Source organism: Cololabis saira, chromosome 21 (assembly GCF_033807715.1).
Source record: "Cololabis saira isolate AMF1-May2022 chromosome 21, fColSai1.1, whole genome shotgun sequence".
Lineage (NCBI taxonomy): Eukaryota > Metazoa > Chordata > Actinopteri > Beloniformes > Belonidae > Cololabis > Cololabis saira.
Window position 1 is genome coordinate 8145527 of NC_084607.1, and position 27712 is coordinate 8173238.

General features: G+C 38.3%; 2 protein-coding genes across 2 annotated transcripts; both read right to left on the minus strand.

Moving 5' to 3' along the window:
* Positions 1 to 735: 735 nt before the first annotated feature.
* nucb1 (nucleobindin 1) lies at positions 736 to 15662 on the minus strand. The gene is made up of 13 exons (XM_061711090.1): positions 15588 to 15662; positions 12510 to 12633; positions 12321 to 12428; positions 12079 to 12211; positions 10317 to 10420; positions 9285 to 9470; positions 9097 to 9187; positions 7952 to 8010; positions 7770 to 7862; positions 7594 to 7683; positions 2644 to 2814; positions 2440 to 2551; positions 736 to 1203 (listed from the first exon to the last, which is right to left on the minus strand). The coding sequence occupies exons 2-13, from the start codon at positions 12627 to 12629 to the stop codon at positions 1130 to 1132; spliced, it is 1341 nt and encodes a 446-aa protein (XP_061567074.1). The 5' UTR covers positions 12630 to 12633; positions 15588 to 15662; the 3' UTR covers positions 736 to 1129.
* A 1108-nt stretch (positions 15663 to 16770) lies between these two features.
* ccndx (cyclin Dx) lies at positions 16771 to 26772 on the minus strand. The gene is made up of 6 exons (XM_061712592.1): positions 26518 to 26772; positions 26025 to 26106; positions 20360 to 20604; positions 20025 to 20240; positions 18000 to 18311; positions 16771 to 16920 (listed from the first exon to the last, which is right to left on the minus strand). The coding sequence occupies exons 1-6, from the start codon at positions 26770 to 26772 to the stop codon at positions 16771 to 16773; spliced, it is 1260 nt and encodes a 419-aa protein (XP_061568576.1).
* Positions 26773 to 27712: the final 940 nt, after the last annotated feature.

The window sequence follows — 27712 nt, forward strand, 5'->3', positions numbered from 1 at the left end:
AAAACATTATGAAGCCAGACACTGTTACTTCGTTAAACCTTTCACTGAGCTCATAGGACGTTATCACCTCATTTGTACATTTCTGTCTATACATTTTATCTGTCCTAAGTCATCCTAAGTCACTTTTTGTACAGACTCATCAAGCACTTTAAAACCTCATATTGTACATTTCTGTTTATACATCTTATTTTATTGTTTATACATTTTATATCTCTTATATATGTTTTTATATTTGTATTGTGTTGCACCAATCACCACAAGAAATTCCTTGTGTTTGTTAACAAACTTGGCAATAAACCCTTTTCTGATTCTGATCAGACTTTACTTGCATTAATATTTCCAAACACCTTGTGTTGTTGATGGAGAAATATCCTCAAGGCTGAGCCTGATCAATCCTGATGCCATGGCATTGAACAAGAGGGAGAAAAGGACAAAAGAAAGGTATTTTGATGGGAAAACATAGTCATTGAACATCTGAACTGTTAATATTATAGATCCATGGTTAACCTGTACTCATTCGATCACCTTGTCTTTTTAACGGTACTTTCTTCTTCTTACTTTTACTTTGAAAATCCTACTTTTACATGTAAACATTGCTAAATTCCCATTTTTTTTCTATTAGGTTTCACAAAAGGTTTTAATAAACTCTGATGACTAAAAATATATATTTTTTATTGTTAGAAATGATAATTTAATTCACATTTTCCTGGTTTAAAAAAAAAAAGAAGCACTGGACAGGCCTCGACCCAATTTTAATGACACCTTTAAAAACAGACAAATCCACAACCACAAGATACATTTTCTGACATGTTTATCCTTTTTTTTCCCCCCAGCTCCCTAAAATAGCACAAGCTCAAGAAGCTTAGTTCGGATGTGTTAAATTAAGACTTTATTCGATGATCTATGTTATTTTACATAGAAGACTGCATGAATGAAAAGCTTCACTGAAACGGAAAATACCTGAACACACTTGGACTTAGACTCAGAGCTGGTGTTTTGAAATTTTGAATCTAATATAGACCACAGCGATGAACACACAGCACAGTATGTCATGATAAAAACAAGCCCGTCTGTCAGAATTTACACAAACACACACACACACACACTGATATTTCACATAGGAGCTGCTTTAAGTGTGCACGGGCAGGTTCTGTGGAGGTTCTGCAGGCAGGTGGCTTTGGACTTCAGCCGGGGCTTTGGCCTCTGTGTGAGAGAGAGAGAGAAAGGACATTTACTTTATAAAACCTCTTCAGTATAATCCACAGGTGACAACCTTTTCGTTCGTTTTGTTTATTTCGAACATGTATAAAAAAAAAAAACAAGAAGAAAATATAAGAGAAACAAATACAGGTAGGCATTTCACCACATAAAGAAAAAAAAACCAACATCAAAACACATACAGGACTGTCTCAGAAAATTTGAATATTGTGATAAAGTCCTTTATTTTCTGTAATGCAATTAAAAAAAAAAAAAAATTTCATACATTCTGGATTCATTACAAATCAACTGAAATATTGCAAGCCTTTTATTATTTTAATATTGCTGATTATGGTTTACAGTTTAAGATTAAGATTCCCAGAATATTCTAATTTTTTGAGATAGGATATTTGAGTTTTCTTAAGCTGTAAACCATGATCAGCAATATTAAAATAATAAAAGACTTGCAATATTTCAGTTGATTTGTAATGAATCCAGAATGTATGACATTTTTGCATTACAGAAAATAAAGGACTTTATCACAATGTTCTAATTTTCTGAGACAGTCCTGTAAATTCAGTTACATGTTTGAAAAGGAGTGGGAGGAAGTATAAACTTATTTAATCCCACCCCCTTTCCACAACTAAACATAAATTATATGTCTGAATTTACTTTTTATACTATACACTAATTTGTATAAATATCTAAAATTTTTACAAAAATAACCTGTTTAATACCAGATGTAAGCTCTATCATAAATATAATATAACTATGATATAAATATAATACGTATATCTAAGTATATAAACATACAAAGACAACATGATGAAATAGCAGAACACAAACAGCTGGTGATCTTTAAACACAGTCTTCACTTTTATACCTCAAATAAACTACCGGTATGTCTTTATATTTCTTCTTAAATTGTTTTATGTTTGTATATTCTTTTAACTCCAAATTCAAATAATTCCACAGTTTAATTCCACAAACTGATACACAAAAACTTATTTTTGTTGTATGACAAATAAAGATTTGAAGTTTAGGTTACCCCTTAAATCATAACCCCCTTCCCTCCCAATGAATCATTTCTGAATTTTATCCGGTAGCGAATGATTTTTTGCTTTAAACATTACTTGTGCAGATTGAAATGCCACCAAATCCATACGTTTTAGTACTTTAGACTGTAAGAATAGTGAGTTAGTGTGATCTCAGTGCTGGATCCGTCTCACTCTGCACCTTTACCTTCAGGTTTGTGCGTCTGTGCCAGAAACTGCAGCTCTCCGTTGGGACCCACGGGGGGCTTCACTTCGGCCGCCTGCTTGTCTTTCTGCCTCTGAGACATCTCCAGAACCGCCTGAAAGTGGAACAGTTACCTTGAATACCTCAGGGCGTCACATTATCTTAAGTAATCCCATTTTTCCCCCGGAGTTGTGGTGGGACTGTTACCTGCTGGTACTCTCTCCTCTGGGCCTCCAGGGCTTTGCCCCTCTCCCTCAGCAGTTCCTGCTCCTGCCGGAGAGTCTCCGCCTTCCTCTTCAGCTCCTCCTCCTTGTCCCGGAGCTCCACCTCGAACCTCGTCAGCTCCTCCTCCGAGTACACCTGCTTGGTGTCCAGGGTCTGGAGGACGAGAGAGAGGGCATCTCAATCTGAAGTTTATGCTCGGAAAAATGAGCCAAGCCGTTTGTTTTGTTGAGTTAAAACTAGTGTTGTCCCGATCGATCACAGCATTTTCAAAAACATCGGTATCGGCCAAAAAAGTATCGGGACATAACTAGTTATTAATGTTTCTAATATATATTAAATCGTTTTATATATCGTTGCATTTAACATCACTTCCGGTCAGCGGGCGGCCAGAAGTGACGAAGTAAGCGAAACTAACATGGTTTACATGTTTGAATTGTGAAACTTTATATATGTTCATGTTGCATTAAGCTGCTGCTATTCATTTCATCCATTCAGAATGTTGCACTAAGGTTAAGCCAAAAAGTATTTTAATTTTCTTGTGTTTGTGAGTTTGACTGGATGTCATTCAATTACCTCTTTGAAGTTAAATTTATTTATTTTTGTTATTGCACTATTCTGCACTTTTTTTTTTAAGTTTACAATTTCATGTTTTTACATTTTGTGGCACCAGAGCTGATAAGCTTTGTTGAAATATATGTCCATGTTGTTCTCCAATGGACAATAAAAGAAACTTGGGATAATTTAGTTTTAGTCTTTTTTTTTTTTCTTCTTCCCCCATTCATTGCCAAAATGTATCTGATTGGGAAAAGTATCGGGAGCCAAAAAAAGTGATTGGATTGGGAAAAATCGGGATCGGCAGATACTCAAAGTGATCGGGAGCAAAAAAAATTCTGATCGGGACAACTCTAGTTAATCCTTGTGCTGTCGTTGGGTCAAGGGAGGGTGAAGGGAGAAAAGAAGGAATGAAGGAAGGAAGGAAGGAAGGAAGGAATGAAGGAAGGAAGGAAGGAAGGAAGGAAGGAAGGGAGAAAAGATGGAAGGGAGGGAGAAAGGAGAAAAGAAGGAAAGAAGGAAGGAAGTAGGAAAGGGAGAAAAGATGGAAGGGAGGAAAGATGGGAGAAAAGATGGAAGGAAGGAAAGAAGGGAGAAAAGATGGAAGGGAGGGAGAAAGGAGGAAAGAAGGAAGGAAGTAGGAAAGGGAGTAAGGAAGGGAGAAAAGATGGAAGGAAGGGAGAAAGGAAGGAAAGAATGGAGAAAAGGAAAGAAAGAAGGGATGGAAGAAGGAAGGAATGGAGAAAAGAAGGAAAGGAGAAAGGAAAAGAAGGTAAAAAAGCAAAGAAGGTAAAAAATGAACGAATTACAAAAGGGAGGTAGGAAGAAAAAGGAGTAAAGGAGGCTAAAAAAGGAGGAAAAGAGGAAAGGAAGAAGGAAGGAGAGAGCATGGCAGGAGGAAAGAAGGATAGAAGAAATGGGTCATTTTGACCCAAAGACAGCACAAGGGTTAAAACAAAGTTCAGACGGGGAACCAGCTCTGCTCCACACGTGGTGGTGGACAAACCCATCGCAGTCGTGGCCAGATGTGGAGCTACTGTGCTAACTCACTTCAATATATTGAAGACAGCCTTAAGTTTTATTAAATAAGCCTAATGGTAAGGAATGCCGGTATCGAGCCTCGTGATTGAACTTTTTCTTTAACTTTTTTTAAGTACCCTATTGGTTTTTTTCTTGAAATAATGCTTTCATTCAGGACAAAAACCGACCCTGCTGTTCAAACTGAAGCAGGTTTCACCAGCGTTGACCTGGTGAATGTTGCTCCTGCTTCCACCATGAAACTAACGGGCTCTCCTTCTCTTTTTCAAGCTTCGCTGATCCAAAAGGTGATTCCATCAGTGACTCAAAACTGACATAAGATCCAAACCATGAGGTGCGTGATCCGTTGGAGCCAACCAGCAATTATATACCGACCGTCACACCTCATGGTTTTCTCAAATTCTCTCTTTTATACAGGACTGTCTCAGAAAATGTGAATATTGTGATAAAGTTCTTTATTTTCTGTAATGCACTTAAAAAAACAAAAATGTCATACATCCTTGATTCATTACAAATCAACTGAAATATTGCAAGCCTTTTATTATTTTAATATTGCTGATTTTGCTTACAGCTTAAGATTAAGATTCCCAGAATATTCTAATGTTTTGAGATAGGATATTTGAGTTTTCTTAAACTGTAAGCCATGATCAGCAATATTAAAATAATAAAAGGCTTGCAATATTTCAGTTGATTTGTAATGAATCCAGAATGTATGACATTTTTGTTTTTGTAATTGCATTACAGAAAATCACAATATTCAAATTTTCTGAGACAGTCCTGTATATTTTGGTTTTAAAAGGGTCTCGCTCTGCATATATAACTGCATGAAATCTTGTATAAGTGTCAAGGACTTTGATTGAACGCATGTGATATCTTATAACGTTAGGTTTGCTCTGTTGCTTTCTGGCTCGAGCCGAAAACAGTCAAAATAAACATTTTAAGACTTTCTGGTCAAAAAAAGTTGACATTTACATAGCAAATCGGATTTTGTACTACGAATAAATTCTAAAGAAAACATCTGTTAAGATGAATGAGGACTGTTAAACAGCTGTTGGATTGCAACCAAAAACAGACTTACCACCAGTTAAAGAAACATTTGGTAGCATGTATAACTGTGTTAGAACCAACGCACCTTCTCAAGGGCTTTTGTTAAAATTATTTAATGTACTAATGTCATTAAACCTGCATCTGTTTGCGGGTCAATGACGAATAAGGATTTTCAACAGGTCCATTTTTTGAGTTTTTTGTCAAAATGAATTGGCACTAGCCTTAAAAAATGTCATGTGGTGCAAACATGATTCATATTAAAATAAATAAATTTCCTTAACATCTTTTTTTTTTTTTACAAGTTTTCAGTATTATACAAAAACGGTTGTTTTTTTAATGGTCGGGCCACATGATATTTCATAAAAAAATAAAAATAAAAAAAAAAATCAGTCAAACTTTGTTTGTATATTATGATGGAAATATAAATACAAATGTGTTGCAATCTTACACACTACAAGACAGTTCGGAAAACATTTAGAGTGATTTCAAGTTTTCAAAACAAGAGTCATGGTCGGACGGTCGCACCACATGACATTTTGACGCTTAAAACAACAACAAAATCCCAAATAACTAGTATTTTTTGTAAAATTCAAGTGAGTCCATTTGTGGGACAGGTCGGTTATATATCTGGTATTTTCTTATCCATTTAAACCTTTTTTGAATTGAAAGAAAATAATCTGTTTTTCCTCAAATATAGGCGTCACGTCATTGACCCTTGCCACGGCCTCTAAGCCGGGTCATAACAAAGACGAGGTGCAGACGGGGTGGCGCAAACATTTCAAACAAAGCATGAAATAAACACTGTATTAATGTTTTAAAAGTGATAAGGAGTTATCTGTTATCTTCAGACACAATAAAAGGAAAGAGCAGTGAAGTTTACAACATCCTATCAGGAGAAGGTCGATCCACTTCAGTTGTTAAAAAAGATTTGGGAGAAGGAATTAGGCAGAACCTTAGAAACAAATGCCTGGTTAAATATCTGTGAAAGAGTACATTTTCAATTTACGAGTAATAAAATTAAGGAAGGTAATTTTAAATTCATCCACAAATTCTACTCAACTCCAATAAAAACGCATAAAATATCAAAGGATATTTCGTCAAAGTGTCCCAGATGTAAAAAGATGGAGGGGACATTCATGCATATGTTCTGGGAATGTGACCGTTTACAAAGTTATTGGAATTCAATTAATTCCCTTGCACAATTAGTCCTGGACAAAAAAATGTGATTTAAGCAGTAGTTTATATTTATTAAATGTCACATATAATTTACAACTAGATAACAAAAAATGCAGGATACTAATTTTGATCACTTACTTTGCAAAAAAATGTATACTTTTATTTTGGAAGAACGATTCCCCTCCATCTTATAAGACTTTCATAGATCAACTCACAGCATTTCTACCGTTAGAAAAACTAACCTTGGAAAAATATAACCGTGGCAAACTTTTTCAAGAATTTTGGTTCCCATTATTTTCTGGTTTAGAGAACGTCATTGTACGCTGATTGCTGTTTTATTGCTGTCATTTACTTTATGTATCTGTAGGTATTCAAGTTTTGATGCCTCAACTGTTACTTACTGATATTATTTTCCATATTGTTATTCACTCACTTTTTTCTTTTCTTCCAGATTATTTATTTTTATGTATTTATTTATTTCTTGTGTATGTTTTTGTGTTTTTTTTGGGGGGGGTAGGCGGGAGTTGGCATGCGTGCACAAAAGAAAATTGTAAGACCTACCGTCATTAAGGATGTATCTGACCGCCTTTCTTTTGTGAAATAAAAAGATATAAAAAAAAAAATGATACATCGCTTGAGGCTGCAGGAATCCCAGTTCAAAGAGAAATGGACGAGATGGACAATATTTATGACTGAACAACGACAAAACAAAAAAACTTGATTGTGGAAAAGAAAATGGAATATGGACAGATTGCTTGGAAAGTGACTCCCAAATGTTGATGTTGTTTTATTTTTTATTTTTTTTTAAATGTGTTCTGTACTTGTTTTAGTACTATTTTGATTGAGTTGTCCCACCTTTGTAAAGTAAAAATTTGAAATAAAAACTAAAGTTTGAAAAAAAAAAAAAAAAAAAAAGTGATAAGGAGTCTGTGCTGCTAAAACTGATTAGTTTCACTTTCCTGCAGCCACGTGTGCCGCGTCTCCTAGAGAGCAAGTTGATGGAGTTCACCGTTTAACCTCTCCGCCCACATCTCCCTGACTCGTCTGGGACTTGAGCCGGGGACTCTCCCGTCCGCCACCCACTCCCCCAAACACTGGAGCCGCCTCGCTGCCCTTTACCTCCCACTCCTTGGGATTGCTGAACTCCTTCTTCTCTGTGGATTTGAGGAACTCCTCCAGAGTGACGAGTCGGTCTTTGTTCGCATCCACCTTTAGACAAAAGGGAGAGAGGACGAGCATCCGTCAAAGTAACGCAGAGGAACAACGTGCCGAAGCCGAGCGGAGGAGTAGCTCACATTCTTCATGACATGCTCCCTCATCCTCAGCCTCTCTTCCTCCATCTCCATCATGTCGTCCTCCTCATTCTTCGGGTCGTAGACCTTCTCGAGCTGGAGAAAAGGGCAACAGCTCGCTGTTACACCGCATTGGTTTTTTCTTTTAAAAATACAACATCTCTACTTTGAATCATGCGTCATACCTCCTTTGTGAAGAGAGCTTCTAACTCCTGCTCGTCTAAAACACCGTCTTCATTTGTATCTGAGTGGAGCAGAGAGGGAGGAAACTTTAGTCATATTAAAACCAGAGGTGTATAATCCAGGTGCCATAAAGTAAAAATCCTGTCCAGCAGTTGTTCCAACCAGTACTCGAGTTATAAAAGAAAATCAGGGGGGATGGTGGATTTTATCATATGGGGACAGATAATTTGTGCTGATTACAAATAATATAATATATTACAAATAATAGCGCTGACCAAAACACCTGCAGAAATACTGCAGGAATGACATAGCAGCAGTTAAATGCAGCCTTCTGTAAGCTTTAAATATCCACTGGGCTTACATCAAATACATCAAAACACAAAAATAAAAAACACTTTTCTGAACTTATCAATATGACTCGGTCCTTCACAGGATAAGTAACATGGATCACTGCAAAAACTCAAAATAATAATATTTGTCATATTTCTAGTTAAAATATCTCATTTTACAAAAAAAAAAACAATCTTATTACACTTAAAACAAGACTTATCACTGAAAAAAAAAACAACAATTTTCACCTGTTTGAAGTAGATTTTGACTTGAAATAAGTAGAAAAATCTGCCAGTGGGACAAGATTTATCTTCTCATTACAAGCAAAAAAATCTTGTTCCACTGGCAGATTTTTCTACTTATTTCAGGTGAAAATTTACTTGAAAAAGGTGAAAATTCTCAAATAAGTTATTTTTCTGGTGTTATTTTTCTGGTGATGACTCTAAATGTTGAAATAGCAGTAAAACCACATTCATTGATGAAATGACATAAGGGATGGAAAGGGGGGGTAGCAGTTTTACAGGGGGGATGATTTTGACCGTTTTTATTTCAGGGGTGGATGCCATCCCCCCTCATCTCCAGTACTGGTTCCAACCCTCTGAAGAAGCATGTGAAGACAGTGCTACAGCAATTTCTGCTGTTTGCAACATGGGAATTGGTTGTTTTTTTCCAGAGGTGTTTAATCCAGATGCCATAAAGTAAAAACCCTTCTGTGTTTCTGGATCAGCCTGTACATTTAGAACAGGTGTTTTCACTAAGGACCTACCATTGCATGAAGTTAAAAGCAGAAGTTAAAAGGGGAAGAGTTGTTACCCACCGTGCAGTTTGAAGAAGGTTTTGGGGTTGAACTCCTGAGGATCCAACCCATCCGTCTCCTCCCAAACTTCCCGCAGCTGAGCAACGCTACCCTGAGCGGTAGAAAAAGCAGAAAGAGGAACTAAAACACCTCCCACTCTTATTTTTTTCTTCTAATAAAAGCCAACACAGGGTGCGGGTGTCATCTACCGGAGCGTTGACTTTGGGATGCTGGCGGTGTTTCTCCTTCAGCTCCAGCATCCGCTTCTCCTCTTTCTCCCTCTTCTCCTGGTCCAGACCCTTCAGATACTCCCGCCTCTCGTGCTCCTTCAGCATCTCGTATCGTTTGAACTCATCGTGTCTCTCAGCGTCGTAGTTCTCCAGGTCTTTGGTGGCCTTGATGGAGAACCGGGGAAATAAAAGTCACCATTAGGGCTGGGGATCGATTCAAATGTCAAGAATCGATTTGATTCCGATTCTTAAGATTCAGAATCGATTATCACGCTTTGATTCGATTCCGATATCGATTTGGGTTAGGGTTATTTAAACAGTTTATTTCAGCTGTTGCATGAATTATATGACTGTAGTTCTGCAACATATTAATACTAGTATCATATTGAGATTCAACAGCAAGTATTGGCAGCTAATGATGCTGTAAGGACCAATCAGCTTCCAGAATGCTGATATAACTGCTTTCAGAAACATTGTGGGGCAGAATGATCAATTTTTCCCATTTTTGAGAATTTGGTTTTTAGCATTTTATGCAAATGTAACCCCAAGACAGTATATACAGCAAATAAATATAGACAATTTATGCAATTATTGCTGAAAACTTTAATGTTTTCATACTTTTAAACATAATTAAAGACAAAAACATGGCATTAGTTAGTGCTGGTGTCCAACAAAACATTCCTTTTTTGGGCATAAAAAAAAAAGACCAAAAGTTGTAATGATTTAGAAAAAAAAAAAATCCATCTTTAGACATATGAATCGATTTTTAAGAATTAATACGAGAATCGATTTAGAATCGGAAAATCGATCTTTTCAACACAGGCCTAGACACCATCTTGAAACCTTATGCAGCTTTTCAGCCAAAATCAACATCAATATGACAAAAAAAAAAACCACCTAAAACTCAAACCTACGGGAACTATTCCATAATCTCCCGATGGTTTATGAACATGTAAAACAAGCATATCAACCAAAGACAGCTTTGATTTCTTTATTGCTGGGGCATCTTACTGTTGAAATCAGCAGCTCCAGGTCTTTGGCCTCAAAGGTGTTTTGATTGTGAGGATCCAGATGTTCAAACTGCTTCAGCAGCGAGGCGTGATCCATCTGGAGGCCTGCGCGGGACAAAGATTTACTTATAAATCAATCTAGTTCCCGTTTACTATCATGTCTAGTCAGAAAAAACTGAAGAATTTAAAAGATTGTTGGTTCCCTGATCTCAATTCTGTATAAAATATAAAAAAGTGTTCTAGTCAAGGAATTATAGGAAGGAATATGTAAAATTCTCGTGTTTTAATGTCCTGTCCTTGAGCTCTTAAACAAGTCTTAACACATGACACATAAAGTTGAAGTATTTATGTTATACTAGTCTGATAACAGCAATCTTTAGACCACGAGTCAAGTTACATCTGTAAACAATGTCTTTGGTACAAGTCTCTTTTTTTGACCTAGTAACCATAACATGAACCCAGGACCTCTTGTTCCCATAAACATATCCTATAATCATACCGTGATCTTATTTCTAAGACTTATAGCAGTTCACTTAAGCAGACAACCTAAAACATAATCATCATAATCTAAAATATAAACTGCACTGATGACACAACTCTTTATGTTGTTGTTTTTAAATGTGAGATAGTTCGATCTGGCCCTCTAATCCTCTTTCTGAATGATTAATGATTAAAATTGAAACGATGACAGTTTATATATTTAAAGCACCAACTCTTCTTTATTTACACCCGTGAAACATTATGTGTGAATTTTTGTAATGATTAATTAATGGTTTCTTGAGCTACAGTGAAAATGTGGGTCATAAGGAGACAATGCTGTCAACCTTTGATCATAGATGGATGGATGGATGGAAGGATGGATGTACAATTTGTAACTTAATATAGGAGCAACTATAACTTCTTCAGAACATACGTGTCTTAAATTCCACATTTTTAACACGTACATTAATGCCCCGTTTACACATAGCTGGGTATTTACAAAAACGGATATTTCCCGCTCTACGTTTTGAAAAATATCCTCGTTTACACGAACCCGCATAAATACGCTGTTAAGGTGCTATGAGCAGCCAAACCTGCAGAGGGCAGTGTAACGAGAAGATAAAGTCATGCTAGCCAATCAGAATCCTGGAAAAAAACGTCAACAAATGACACGTGTGAAGCCTGAATAATATGGTTTCGCGTTAAATCGACTGCGTAGCCTACTGTACGTACGGTGCGCGTCGCCGCGTACCCTACGCCGTAGGCTCTGCGTTGGTGTAACGCGGAACCATAAATCAGCCTTGACTGCCAGTTACTTCCAAGACGGAACGAGAGTCTTTCGTTTGGAGTGACAGAGAAGTGGAGTTACTTTTAAGTGTGACTTTAGAATATAAAACAGGTAAAATACAAGAAAATAATGACGGTGGCCAAACTAATTGTAAACACAGGTCGCACAAATGACGCTGGTGACGTTTCTGTTGCATAATGTGACGTTCTGAAGCCTAAATCTCCGTTTCCCTCCGTTTACAAGCAAACGTGAAAACGGAGTTTTTGAAAATCTCCACTTTGGCCGGAGTTTTCAGAAATGATGGTTTTTGGTGACTTTGAGCTTCGTTTTCGTGTAAACGAACGGCCAAAACGCATGAAAACGCCACAGTTTTTGCTCCGTGTAAACGGGGCCTAAGTGATGACGACGACTATGTAAGATATCAAAAGTGTAGCTTTAGTAGTGTCTGACGTAAATACTGTAGGTAATAAAACACTATTCTGTGATGAAAACCCACTCTGTGTGTTGGTGCTGTCCAGCTTGGCCTTCAGCAGCATCCGGAGACGAGACACCTCCTGCCGCTTCAGCTCGTCCAGCCGGGTCCGGACGTGGTGGCTGACCAGGTCCAGCTCCTTGCTGAGACGCCCGTTCTGGTGGCAAGAACCCGGAGATCGGCTCGGTTTACAGGCAGCAGTTTCACAGTCCAAGACGGACGAAGATGAGAGAAGAAGTAAAAAAATCAGTAGCAGAGTTGCTAACCTTGATGTCTTCCGTGTTAGCCGTCTGCAGCTTCTCTCTGAAGTGAGGATCGGTCTCCAGAACCTCGATCACCTCTCTGAGATACCGGTCATAATACAGGCCGGTGTCCTGCAGACGTGTCGGGAATCGCTGGTTACTCACGATAAAGTGGGTTTGAGTTCATGTCAGCGCAACATTTTAAACACTCACCATGTTTTCTTCCTGCACCTCCTCTTTGGGCGCCTGCTGGGCTCCATCGCGATCGATGGGCACCGACCACACCGGGGCAGAGAGGAAGAGGAGCAGCAGCCAGCCAGAACTCAACTCCATCTTCCTGCAATATGAACACCAGTGACGTGAAGATCTGCCAGAGTCAATCATCCTACACACTAGGGCTGGGCGATATCGACCAAAAGTCATATCTCGATATTTTTTAGCTAAATGGCGATACTCGATATATATAGATATTTTTTCTGTGCCATAATTGGGGTTTCCCCCAAAGCATTATAGCATAGCATCTCTGTTAGCTTCATTTTTTTCCAGTTTTAATACAAAGCCTCGTGCCAAATGTCACACAGGTTCCTTTATTAACAGAGGTCTGCACAATATCAAAATGTATAAAACAAATTAAATAAAAATAAACTGCCTGCATATATAGAATAAAAATGCTTCTTGAATAAAATAAAACAAATATCCCTTTCCTGCATAACAATTAAATTAAAATACACTGTGTAATTAATACAATGTAGACAGTAACAGGCAGACTTTTCCACTGAGGTTGACAGTTGTGCAAATAACAAAACATTTGTGCAAATCTCAAATAAAACATGCAAACAGATATTGCATGTCTTTGAGAAAATCTCAAATAATTACAGCAAGTCAACTACTGTACATTTTACAGAGTTTGTGCCAGGAAAACTAACCTGTCAACACTGTCAGGTTTCAGCACACAAAGGTACTTTTTTGCCAGCGCGAGGGGTCAGCGTTGATGTACAGTCAATTTGTCGCAAAATAAGCTATATCGATATAAACGGTATTGTCTCGTACCATATCGCGTTTGAAAATATATCAATGTATATTAAAATCTAGATATATCGCCCAGCCCTGACTAGAGTTCAAAGTTAACTGCAGCTGCAACCTGTACATGTTAAGATCTTTAATAAATCCATAGCCCTGGGGGCCATCACACAACTCAAACATGCCCTCCACCCTTCCAAACCAATCCACCTGTGCTTAATATGAAAATATGACCGTTGCACTAATCACTAATCTGTTTATCCTTCTACAACCCTGATTACAAATAAGTCGAGGCATCGTAAAATCTAAGAAATACATTTTTTTCCCCCCTTCAGAAACGGTCAATTGTTGAAAATTAGATATTTTGCTTTTTCGTGAGAAAAATGTGCTCATTTTGAACTTGATGGAGCAACACGTCTCAAAGAATTTGGAACAGGGGCAACAAAGGGCTGGAAAAGTAACCGGCACGAATCAAAAACACCTGGAGAAGCATTTGACAACAGGCCAGCAACATGACTGGGTATATAAAGGTTATTTCAGAGAGGCAGAGGCTCTCAGACGTAACCACGGTCAGGAGTTCGCCAATCTGCACCAAAACATTGCAGAACTATTTCAGAAGATCCCACCATCTACAGTGTATAATAAAAGACTCAGAGGATCCAGAGGAATCTCTGCAGGGGAAAAAGGCCAGAAGGTCAAAACTGGATGCTTGTGATCATTACATGTATGCTTTAAAAACGTGCATCCAGACGACGTCTCTTTCAGGGATGGCATTGCATATTTTAGCAAGACAATGCTAAACCACATACTGCATCCATGTCCATGGCTTCACAGGATAAATGTCCCGGTTCTGAACCGGCCTGCCTGCAACCCGAACCCTTCACCACCAGAAATCCTTTGGTGCATCATCCAGCCAAAATAAAGGCCCAGGACTGTTGAGCAACTGGAATCCTACACCAGACAAACATAGGACCGAGTTCCTCTTCTGAAACTCCAGGAAACAGTCTCGTCATCACTTCCCAGAGCTTTACAGACAGCTGGTAAAGAGGTTGCTGGTTCAACTTTCAGAGCCTTCAATCCTTGATCCTGGTTTTTTTTTTATGTGACCTGATTTTATTCCTTTTTGTTCATTTTGTTTGGTGGTTTCTGTAGCATTTTGAGATTATTTTATTTATTATAATACTGCAGGAATGACATAGCAGCAGTTAAATGCAGCCTTCTGTAAGCTTTAAATATCCACTGGGCTTACATCAAATACATCAAAACACAACAATAAAAAACAGTTTTCTGAACTTATCAATATGACTCTGTCCTTCACAGGATACGTAAAATGGATCACTGCAAAAACTCAAAATCTTAACAAGAATATTTGTCTTATTTCTAGTTAAAATGTCTCATTTTAGTAAAAAAATATCATTGCACTTAAAACAAGATTCATCACTGGAAAAAAACAACAATTTTCACTTGTTTCAAGTAGATTTTCACTTGAAATAAGTAGAAAAATCTGCCAGTGGAACAAGATGTTTTTGCTTGTAATGAGAAGAAAAATCTTGTCTCACTGGACAAGATTTTTCTACTTATTTCAAGTAAAAATCTACTTGAAACAGGTGAAAATTGTCAAATAAGTTATTTTTCTGGTGATGACTCTAAATGTTGAAATAGCAGTAAAACCACATTCATTGATGAACCGGTCAATTTTGACCGTTTTTATTTCATCTCCAGTACTGATGATGATTATCATCATCATCATCATCATCATCATCATCATCTGCTGCCATAAAAATCAAAATGAGGTAATATTTTCCATGAAATGGCAAAATGTCTCAGTTTTGGTATCTGTTTTTTGGTTCAACTAGGAATAAACTATGTTCTGTGTTTATAAAACTAAAGTTATTCAGAAGGAAATGCAGTTCTTATTCAAACATGATTATATTTGCAGGTAGATCCAGATGCAAACACGGATGTGATGAGGATTAAAGGGGAAACTATGCTGACGTGGTAATAGTTTCCTATTAGTCAAACGTGGCAGGATTAACGCTCGATATATATATATGCAATTTTAAGTATTTACCTTTGTTGATAAGTATATTTATAGTCTACTTTCTTTTTACCAACATAGCTGCAAAGGGCAGAAACCCAGAATAGATCTATCTACGACGTATTTTACCGAACTCACGACTTATACTGAATTCTGCATATATTACTGAGCGAAAATCAAACTGACAACATGTTAAAACAGCTAAAATCGCCTTTAAACAGCTCGTTTCTTACCGCGTGTGTGTTTGCAGAGCCGAGCAGGAATGTGTTGATGCGTCGGACAAAAATGACGTCGTGAATGCAGCAAGGTGCTGCCTTCACGGACACTCGGAAATCAGTGTTTAAATCAATAAATACCGATCATTATGATTAAATTCAGTCAGTATTTAACATTAGAAATAATCAACAATGAAGCAAAAAAAGGACATTATTAAAAAAAAAAAAATATTTCAGAAAACTGGACTTATAAAACAGAATTCCAGCATTTTATTTGCTCTTAAAAAAGAATCATCTTTCCAGAAAAAATATCCCGATGACACAATTGCAGAAGTTTCTTTTAATAACCTTGAAAAAATATATTTGTTGTATATTTAATTCAGCGCACAAACTCAAAGTTATTGAAAATTGAAATAAATTAACATTAAATGAATCAACAATGAAGCAAAAAGGGACATTATTTAAAAAGAAAACAACAATTTCAGAAAACTGGCCTTATAAAACAGAATTCCAGCATTTTATTTGCTCATCAAAGAATCATTCTTCCAAAAAAAATATCCCGATGACACAATTGCAGAAGTTTCTTTTAATAACCTTGAAAAATATATTTGTTTTATATTTAATTCAGCGCACAAACTCAAACGTATTGAAATTGAAATAAATTAACATTAAATTAATCAACAATGAAGCAAAAAAGGACATTATTTAAAAAAAAAAAAAAAACAACTTCAGAAAACTGGCCTTATAAAACAGAATTCCAGCATTTTATTTGCTCTTCAAAGAATCATTCTTCCAAAAAAAATATCCCGATGACACAATTGCAGAAGTTTATTTTAATAACCTTGAAAAATATATTTGTTGTATTTTTAATTCAGCGCACAAACTCAAAGTTATTGAAAATTGAAATAAATTAACATTAAATGAATAAACAATTGCACATGGTCATAAATAAAGGTATAAATAGTATGAATCAAAATTAACAGAATGTATGGCACATTAATCATACAGTTTCTGTGAATAAATAAGGCAAAAATAAAATATGAAATAAATTAATGGTCACTCGGCAAAGTAATTAAAGTTACATAAGGACATGTCATAGTACATTGAGGTCATAATTATTTTACATCAGTTTGACTGATTAACTTTAAGTCGTTTTTCTTTTTCAATATTTTACACTTTTCAATGCTGTTGGAATCCGGGTCTAGAAATCAACTGCTGTCATATCAGTTGGTGTTCCAGGCCTTTCGTCCTCCACCTCTTCACCCTTCTCCGTGGGGCCTTGCTGCAGTCCAGCCCTCAGCCGCTGTCGCAGGGCGTCTTCAATCTTCTCACTGTAGAACTGCAGCACCGCCTGGGGAGTAAGACAAACCAAATACCTGCCATCAAGTAGGGTAGAAATTGCTCTTTAATCATTTTAAAACTCTTTTAACTCCTGACCAGTGTTGGGGTAGTTACTCAAAAAAGTAATCCATTACATATTACTAGTTACTTTTAAAAAAGTAATCCCTTACACTACTTAGTTACTGGTTGCTGAAAGTAACTAGTTACATTACTAGTTACATTACTTTTGGATTACTCCGCAATATCACTTGAGCTGCACCATGACTCGATTGCCAATGAACAACATATTCAGGACTGTCTCAGAAAATTAGAATATTGTGATTTTCTGTAATGCAATTACAAAAACAAAAATGTCAGACATTCTGGATTCATTACAAATCAACTGAAATATTGCAAGCTTTTTATTATTTTAATATTGCTGATCATGGCTTACAGCTTAAGAAAACTCAAATATCCTATCTCAAAAAACCTGAATATTCTGGGAATCTTAATCTTAAACTGTAAACCATAATCAGCAATATTAAAATAATAAAAGGCTTGCAATATTTCAGTTGATTTGTAATGAATCCAGAATGTATGACATTTTTGTTTTTTTAATTGCATTACAGAAAATAAAGAACTTTATCACAATATTCTTATTTATATAGTTGGAACCTTATTACTACAGTGCCCAGATCAGCACCAGAAGTCCCGTAAAATCCTGTAAAATCACGTAAGATCACGTTAAATCCCGTAAAATCATGTTAAAGGCTGATTTATGGTTCTGCGTTACACCAACGCAGAACTTACGGTGTAGGGTACGCGGCGATGCACACCGTACGGCAAGTTTGATTTTCTTTTCTGTTCTCCCGTTCTACATGTAGCTGAAAAGCTTAAAGTAACTAAAGTAACATATTTTTTTGTGTCTTAGAGTAACTATAACGGGATTACCCAAATTACAACTGTAACGCGGTACATTACTGCGTTACTGGCGAATGTAATCTTGTTACAGTAACGCGTTACAAATTAAGTAAGTTACTTTGTAACGCGTTACACCCAGCCCTACTCCTGACATTGCATCCAGCTTCAGTCAGTTGAGGTCAGACTCACCGGGTCTGTCTGGCACAGGTCGGCCAGCGTTTCGCTGACCAGAGCCAGCTGAGTTGGTCCCTTGTTGCCCAGTCCTCGCAGGGCACAGTTCAGCGACGCTGCGGCAACGAGGGACGGCGGAGCTCCCAGAAAACGGGAGTCGCAGACACACATGGCGGCCAGCGTGTCGCCGTGGCGGCGCAGGGTGGAGAGCGGCTCCTGCTGGGAGTCTCCTCGCTCCTCTACGGAGGCCACGAAGTGCGGGAGGAAGTCCTGAGGGGTCACCGCTGCCGTGTCCCACCGCAGGGTGGCAAGGATGATACGCTCCATCTCCTGATTGAGGGAACAAAAAAACAGTCAAGATGAGTACCATATTTTCTGGACTATAAGACGACCCCGATTATAAGACGACCTCCTCTTTTTCAAGACTCAAATTTGAAGAAAGACTTTTTGAACACCAAATTCAATTTTTATACAGAAAATAATTACAGTACATCTTAAACAAGTGATTATAACAATATATTCGAGAGAAAAAGCATGTTATTTTGACTATTTGAAATCATTATCTTGAAGTTTGCATCATAACTTCTCCTCAGCTGCCGGTTTACCTGCCGAACTTCCACCCTCTTTTCTCCAGATTGTCGCTACGTTTCTCCACTTTCTGTTATCTCTTCTCTTATTTTCTTCTCTTTTCTTTCTTATACTATTTTTTATTTTTCTTCTTCGTAACAGGGGTTCGCTTTGGCCTGGGGAGTTAAGTTCAGCATTCGCTTTAAAGATATCTGGCGCAATCTAGCGTTGTGAATGGGTATAACGTCTAGACCCCGAATGTAAGACGACCCCCACTTTTTCAGTCTTATTTCAATGCAAAAAACACTGTCTTATATTTAGGCCAATACGGTAATTTGGTTCTTATCAACATCCGAAGTGGAAAACTTTTTGCACACCGGATTTGCAGAAAGGTGCGTCGGAGGAGGAAAGCTGCAGCCAAATTTAAAAAGAAAACTCCCGCACACCTTCTTCTCACCGTACATTTGTTTATTAGGCCAACGTTTCGGTCATAGACCTTTTTCAAGGCATCCGGGATCCGGGATTCAAGGATGCCTTGAAAAAGGTCTATGACTGAAACGTTGGCCTAATAAACAAGTGTATGGTGAGAAGAAGGTGTGCGGGAGTTTTCTTTTTAAATTTGGCTGGTTCTTATCAACAGAAAGAGCTTACCTTTAGTAAGTAAGTAAGTACAAATGTATTTACCCTATTGGCCCGAATATAAGACAGTGTTTTTTGCATTGAAATAAGACTGAAAAAGTGGGGGTCGTCTTACATTCGGGGAATTCACAATCTTTAAAGCGAATGCTGAACTTAACTCCCCAGGCCAAAGCGAACCCCAGTCACGAAGAATAAAAATAAAAATAGCGGTAAGAAAGAAAAGAGAAGAAAATACGAGAAGAGATAACAGAAAATGGAAAAACGTAGCGACAATCTGGGGAAAAGTGGGTTGAATATCGGCCAGGTAAACCGGCAGCTGAGGAGATGTTATGATGCAAACTTCAAGATGATGATTTGAATGAGGTAAAATAACATGTTTTTTCTCTCAAATATATTGTTATAATCATTTATTTCAGATGTACTGTCATTATTTTCTGTATAAAAATTGAATTTGGTGTTCAAAAAGTATTTTTTCAAACTTGAGTCTTGAAAAAGAGAGGGTCGTCTTATATTCGGGCCTATACGGTATATAGCACCTTTCACAGACAAGGGAATGTCACAAGGTGCTGATCAATAATAACACGAATAAAACACTACAATAAAAGTAGAAATACGATAAAAACAAGACAATACCGATAAAATACTCCTAGAATAAATACATTCAACATGATGGTCATAAAACAACCCTCTCACCACTGATTTTTAAAAGCTTGGAGAAGGTGGGTTTCAAGTTTGCTGTTAAAAGCAAGGTTGACATGAGGGTCCAACAGTTAACCAAGACCCCTGAGATCCCAGACTCTAATCCCAGCTGGGAGGATGCTGTGAAAACAAGCTCACCCGCAGGTTAGACGGCTGGAAACTGTACTCGGCTGCTGCACACAGAGCGTCAGCCGTGACGTTGTCACACTCGGCGAGCTTGGAGGCGATCAGGATGCAGCCGGCGGCCAGGCAGTAGGGGGAGATGGGCAGGGACAGAGTAGCAGACAGGAACCTGTCCATCAGAGAGACGGACAGGGGGAAGACGGCCTCGTCGCAGCAACAATCGCAGCACGCCTGGAGAAAAGAGAGAGAAAAGGAAGGGCATCAGCATCAGCATCACGGCTGCCATGGCGACCCAGGAAAACCTCCCAGGAAAAGCTGAGCTGGAGCGTGAGGTGAGGGAGCTTCATTACCTCCAGGGCCCATTTGGTGAGCTCCTCCCGGCGCTCCGGGTCCCGCTGGATGAGGGTGATGTAAAGCATGGACGGCATGTACCTCTCCTCCACGTGAAGGAGGCTCTGGATCACCCGGTGCCCCGACACCGTGGGGTCCCAGGGAGCTCGCAGCTGAGGCGAGTCGCTCCCGGAGGTTTGTGGACTCTGCTCCCCCTCGGCCTCCTCACACCAAAGAGATCTCTCCATCTTTACTGCCTGCTGGGCTGCGTGTGTCCAGGACGGGAAGAGAAGCAGCGTCTTGTCCTTCTGTCACCCGATGGAAGCTAGTGGAAGCTGGGTAATCCCTGAAACTCCTTCATGAGGCGCTCGGCTGAATCTGACTCCTCACTACTCCCCTCAGAGTTTTATACCCAGCACAGAGAGAAAGAGGGAGGGTGTGACCCAGAAGGGGAAGGGAAAACCCCACAAAAAAAGGGGGCCAGGACCCATCACGACTCACGAGCGACATAAAATAATACAAACAATATGGTCCGTACAACAATTGCTTCAACAGGTGGGGAGAGGGAGAAAGACGGAGTGCAAGGGGAGAGAGGGAGCAGGGGAGGAGTGGAGAGGAGCAGACAAGGGAGGGAGTGGCCCGCAGGGACCGGGGAACAGCTTGCCTGCGTCGGTGAAAGAGAGGAGGGAGGGAGAGGAGAGGCGAGGAGAGAAAAGGTCATCTTCAGACTCTGACAATGGGCATGGATGACAAAAGGACGAGGGCGTTTGTTGACAACGTGAACATGGGAGGAAGTACGTCCAGCGCTGATAGATGGATATCCTGCGCTGCTGCTGCTGCTGGGAAAAGACCCAGAGCTTCTGGTTTTCACGCCGTTTCTCCTGCGCAGGTTTTACTTCTGCCGTTAACGCGGAAACGGCAGCGGGATTTCAGGAGGTTTTCACAGAGGTGTCAAAAGTATTCATATTCATTACTCAGGTAGAAGTATAGATACTAGAGTTTAAAAATACTCCTGTAGAAGTTGAAGCATCAACTCAAGTTTTTGACTCAAGTAAAAGTATAAAAGTACTGGTTTCAAAACTATAAAAGTATAAAAGTAAAAGTAATGTAAGGGGGAAAAAAGCCATTAAAGACAAAAGCCATTGAAAATGAATGTATCTTAGTATAATGCAAATATATTAAAGAACCATATATGTGTACTATTGAGCATTGACATGTTTTTCAGAGAGCAGGAGATATGATTTGTTTATTTGCACAACATAAAAAAAATGGTACAAAAGTTTAAATGAACATAAAAGCATGAAAATATGTGCAGGTGAGAAAGGAAGCCCTAAATGGGCTTATTCAAAGTTCTCACCAAGAAAATACATTGTATTGAAATAATAGCAAGAACAAAAAACAAAAAACAAAAAAAACAGCGTTCCAAAAAGATGGATATAAACAGACAATTTCTCGGTGTGCACGTGCAGAAGTGAGTCCACATTAAGTGGAAGCACTTCTAGATATGATGACTAGTTGTCTATAAGTATTGTAATGATGCAAAAAGTCAAACTTCAGAGGCATGTTATCATTTATCCTAACCTTTATTGGAATGTACATCCAAGTTTAGTTGCAGGAATCTGAGGGAACGGATGTAAGAACAAAACTGGACAAGAACATCTGAAACAACCACAACCAAATTCACTCTATCCGGATGGAGCAATTTAACTGGATAGTTTTTTTTTAAAGGCCAAAATGAAATAGAGTAACAAGGCTATTTTTAAAATGTAAGGAGTAAAAAGTACAGATAATTGCGTGAAAATGTAAGGAGTAAAAGTAAAAAGTCGTCTGAAAAATAATTACTCCAGTGAAGTATAGATAACCAAAATTTCTACTTAAGTAAGGTAACAAAGTATTTGTACTTTGTTACTTGACACCTCTGGGTGTTCAGCACTTCGGGGTGGATGACACCGGAGCCAGCGCTTGTGATGTCACTGAAACAGAAAGAACTAAATTGTGTATTTATATGTGGGAGTTATGGCTGTAGTTGAAAAAAGGAGAAAAGAGATATGTATGTGTATGTTTAGCCTATGCATCTATGTGTGTACATGTATGTATGCAAGTGTATTTACAGTACAGTACAGTACTCAGAAAATTAGAATATTGTGATAAAGTTCTTTATTTTCTGTAATGAAATTAAAAAAACAAAAATGTCATACATTCTGGATTCATTACAAATCAACTGAAATATTGCAAGTCTTTTATTATTTTAATATTGCTGATCACGGCTTATAGTTTAAGATTAAGATTCCCAGAATATTCTAATTTTTTGAGATAGGATATTTGAGTTTTCTTAAGCTGTAAACCATGATCAGCAATATTAAAATAATAAAAGGCTTGCAATATTTCAGTTGATTTGTAATGAATCCAGAATGTATGACATTTTTGTTTTTGTAATTGCATTACAGAAAATCACAATATTTTAATTTTCTGAGACAGTCCTGTACATGTTTATATTATATGTTTGTTTTTTTCTTTGTTTTTTGCTCTTTTTTTCTTCACACTTGACACCATGTATTGTGTAGCTAAAGTTGTGTAGTAGGCGGGCATTAATAAGCTCCTTTTTCAGTCAAATTGTAAAAAACTGTCTCTTCCTTGTTGCCTTGAAAGGTATATATGACTGAAATAAACTTTAACTAAACTAACTAAATAGCTAAATAGCAGTGAAGCAGGATCATGCTGTCTCATCAGGCCAAAAAGATAAAATATAAAGTAAAAAAAGTAATGAATCGGTTTTGAAGTTGACAGGTTATTTTTTAAAAAAGGAAAAAAATCCATCTGCAGGTTGCAGCATCTTAACTACAAAAGTCCTCTTTTTCTCCTTCAAGTCTGTTTATAAATCAGATGTATTCCAACTCATTTAAACAAAAGTGAAATATTTAAAGACATCACTGGGGAGTACAGTGATTTGCAAATCATTTTCAACTAATATCCATTGAATTTACTGCAAAAACAATATATATTGGGCCTGGAAAACTTTTATTTTTTGTAAATATTCACTCATTTTGAATTTGATGACACCACACGCTGAAAAAGAAAATAATTCTGGGAGTTTGTTCCTCAGTTGAGGAGCTTAAAAACTGAACGCTGCCTCGTCGTGTTTGGGTCTAAGTCTGGGTACAGAAAGTAGGCGAGACCCGGATGACCTGAGGGTTCTGGTTGGTCCATCATGGACCAGGAGATATGAGATGGGTTATGGTCCGAGAACATTCAGAGATTTAAAAACCAACATCTGTTCTGGGACAGAGAAGAAGACAGTGTAAAGATGTGAGAACTGGACTTATATAGTCCACTCTGCTGGTCTCAGTGAGGACTCGGGTCTCCTGGTCTCAGTGAGGACTCGGCAGCAGCGTTCTGGACTGACTGCAGCTGGTTTACGGAGGTTCTAGAGCAGGGGTCTGCAACCCAAAATGTTGAAAGAGCCATATTGGACCAAAAATACAAAAAACAAATATGTCTGGAGCCGCAAAAAATGAAAAGTCTTGTATAAGCCTTAGAATGAAGGCAACACATGCTGCATGAATCTATATTAGTTAGAACTGGGGGAAGATTTATTTTTTCATTATGCACTTCGAGAAAAAAGTCGAAATGTCGAGAAAAAAGTCGAAATGTTGCGAAAAAAGTCAACATTTTGAGAAAAAAGTCAGAATGTTGAGATTAATGTTGAAGTACAATCTCGAGAAAAACGTCCAAATGTTGAGAAAAAAGTCGAATTGTCGAGAAAAAAGTCAAAATGTTGAGAAAAAGTCGAAATGTCGAGAAAAAAGTTAAAAATTTTGAGAAAAAAGAATGTCGAGATTAATGTTGAAGTACAATCTCGAGAAAAAAGTCGAAATGTCGAGAAAAAAGTCGAAATGTCGAGATTAAAAAGGAAAGGAAAAAGGAAGAAAAAAGGGAAAAAAGAAGAAAAAAAGAAAAAAAAGGAAAACAAAAAGAAAAAAAAAGAAAAAAGAGAAAAAAAGGGAAAAAAAAGGTCAAACATTTTTGAAAAAGCTCCAGGAGCCACTAGGGCGGCGATAAAGAAATGATCCCCGTTCTAGAGAGACCCGTGAGACCAGCATTACAGTAATCCAGTCAAACGAATATTAAAGCATTGACATGTTCTTCTAAGTCCTGCTGAGACATCAGTCCTTTAATCCTCCTCAGGTTCTTCAGGTGATAACAGACGTCGCTACTGTCTTAATGTGGATGTTAAAATCCAGATCTGAGTCCAGAAACACTCCCATATTTCTGGCTTGGCTCTTTGTTTTGAGTGCTGACATTTACATTTTCCTCCTTTACTCCAAACACCTTTATGTCGGTTTTGTTTTCATTTAACTAAACACATCCCTTTAATCTTTGATTTGATCAACGCACCGACAACATTAACTGCTGAAGCTTTCTGGATGCATGACTTCATCTTCTCAACTGTCCAGGTCTCTGTTGTTGTATTTTAAGCTCCATCAAGCACCACACAACTTCCCAACTTCACTGGAATTGGAGTTTATGAAGATTTATAACTCAAACAATGCAAAACGTGCCATGCAACGTGCCATCTCCTGGACTGAATTTAATTCACCTACTCGGCACCTGTTTGCCCACTATGGTATTCTTCGCCTTAAAGAATATAATTACTTCCATAATGCTTGTACAATATATCAGGTGGTCTCAGGTTTGAATCCCAGACTAACTCAACTCATCCCAATCTCCGTTCCAGCACACCCACAATACGAGACATAAACACCTTATTATAGGAAAACAACGTAAGAAGTTTGAGTGTTGTGTGTCGGGGACCACAGATTTGTAACAAGTTGAATGATTGCCTTAAAAATTCACAGTCCATCTCCATATTCAAACGCCAGTTAAAGAAACAATTGTTAAGCTCATATATATAAATGTACAATTCGAGACCACAAAATGTTTCACGTTAAGTGTTTGTAATGTTATGTCGTAATGTAAGTGCATTGTATTGTTAAGTGTGTATATAAGTGTAAGTGTATGTATGCATTCTTGTCTAATCTATTTATGTTCATTGGCTCCTACCAGGGCCGGAGTGGGACTCATTTTCAGCCCTGGAGTTTCATGCCTCAGACCGGCCCACTTTAGATCACGACCTATTATTATTAAAATCATGTAATTATAACCTTAAATGTTAAGTCTACAATAGCGCACTGTTCTGTAAAGCCTTGTAATTCTGTGTATTTTTCTAAAATAATTCAGTGCAAGTAAGAGTTGCTTCACAATGTAGATTTATTTCAACACAACACAACAGAACCTTAACTTTTTTTCTTCAGCATAACAGAACTTTCAAAGAAACATGGCCAACTCTTTTTTTTTTTTTTTTTTTTTTTTTGGCCAACTCTTATTTACACGTACACACACACACACACACACACACACAAACTGATGTCGTCTTTTGTCGTTGTTTCGTATGTTAATAAAAAAAAAAAAAAAAAAAAAAGAAGAAACATGGCCAACTCTAAAACATTAATAAACGCCTGAGCAGTGCACTGGTCTCTGCGACTTTGTTTATAACGGCATCATTGTCCAAAGACATCAGAATTTCTTTTTCAGTGGACATGAGCATGAATGCCTCGAGTTTCTTCTGGGTCAAAGTGCTCCTGAGTCTGTTTTTTACAAATTTCACTGTTGAGAAACTTCTCTCACAGGCTACTTGTGTGATGGACAGTGTTAATAGCAACTTGTAGGCCAGTCCAATCACGTGGTAGGCATCAGTTAGCAGATTGTACTGAGAGAGGATGAGATGAACACAAATGACACAGTTTTTACAGGAGGAACAAATTTTGCTCTCTAGTTCAACATCTTGCTGTTCCATGGAAGGATCCTCCTCGCTTCCTTGTGGCATTCCACTAGCTGTCCTGACAGTGTAACCCTCCAGAGGGGACATCTTTAGTCTGTCCCACTGACATGCAAGGCTGTAGAGTTCACTACATAGTGTGCCAACTGTAGCCCTATTGTCATATTTAAGCAGACATTTGCTTATTTCTTCCAGAGCCGAGCTGGGGAGTCTATTTTCCCTCACATGAGCAAAGTTTCTGGGGTCTAGACAGGCAAAATCTGAGCAAAGTTTTGCATTGGCAGAAAACCTTCTATGGATACTGTCTGTCACTGTGTCCACAACTACATTGTGAACTCTGACCTTGAAGTCAGTATCAGCTGATGCTAGCTGCTCATCTTCTGCAAGCTCTCCTGGCATTCTTTTCTTCTTTCTGAACCTTTTCTCAGGAAGGGCAGTCTGCACTGCCAGCTCACACTCCTCCTCCTCTTCCAACTTCCCATTAGCCCACTTCACAAACTCATCAGCTGCACACTTAACTCCTTCAAAGTCCCTCGCACACTCCCTGAGACCCTCCTCTGTCCCCTCAACCAGACGTTGAGCTGTGATGATATCCATTCCCCTTGTCTGTAAGTATTTTGAAAGGGGGGAAGTCTGCTCAAAGATGCGAAGGAAAATTTGAGCAGTGAGCACAGTCTCATACCTCAAAAGGCCTTCTATGAATCCCTTTGCCTTGGCCCTCACAGTTGGCTGTTGTGTTCTGTCATCTACAATGGTGTGTAAAGTCATAAGCACTTCAACAAACAAGGCTCCCTGAGGATTCCCAAAGCACCCAAACACTTTACTTAGTGCCTGATCCTTGGCCCACCACCTGGTTGGCCCTATTGGGCACAGTCGTCTGTGATGCTTGTCCTGACTCATCTCTTCCCACCTCTGCATGCGCTTGTATGACTCTCTTAGGAAAACTGCTATATCATTAAGCAGCGAAAAGAGGGATGCACTTTCCACAACACTGCCTGTTGTGTCTGCCAGTACAAGATTCAAAAGATGTGCATAACACCATACATGAATCTGATTGGGGGACTGCTCAGAGAGGAAGGTGGAAAAACCCCGATACTGTCCCTGCATATTGGCTGCACCATCTGTGGAGTTGCCCACACATGTGCCAATATCAATATTAAGCTCCAGTAGAACCTTTTTCAGGAGCTCTGCAAAATGCTGCCCTGTAGATGACTCACACTCCACCATAGCAATCAGTCTTTCATGAATGACATCGGTTACATATCTTAGGATGATGGAGCACTGGTCTTTGCTGCTGATATCCTGTGTGGTGTCAATTTGGACTGAAAACATGCCAGCTTGTCTCACTTCTTCGGCTATAAATGCCTTTATCAGTTGGCTGATGACATCCACAACTTTGTTAAATGTGTCTTTTGACAGCAGTGTAACAAGAGACCCTCTGCCTTTTGCACCAGTTTCATGCTGCTTCTTGCTGTTTTCTATGCAAGTGTTTACATGCTGTTGTAGGCAAATGTCATATCTACTCACGAGTAGAATC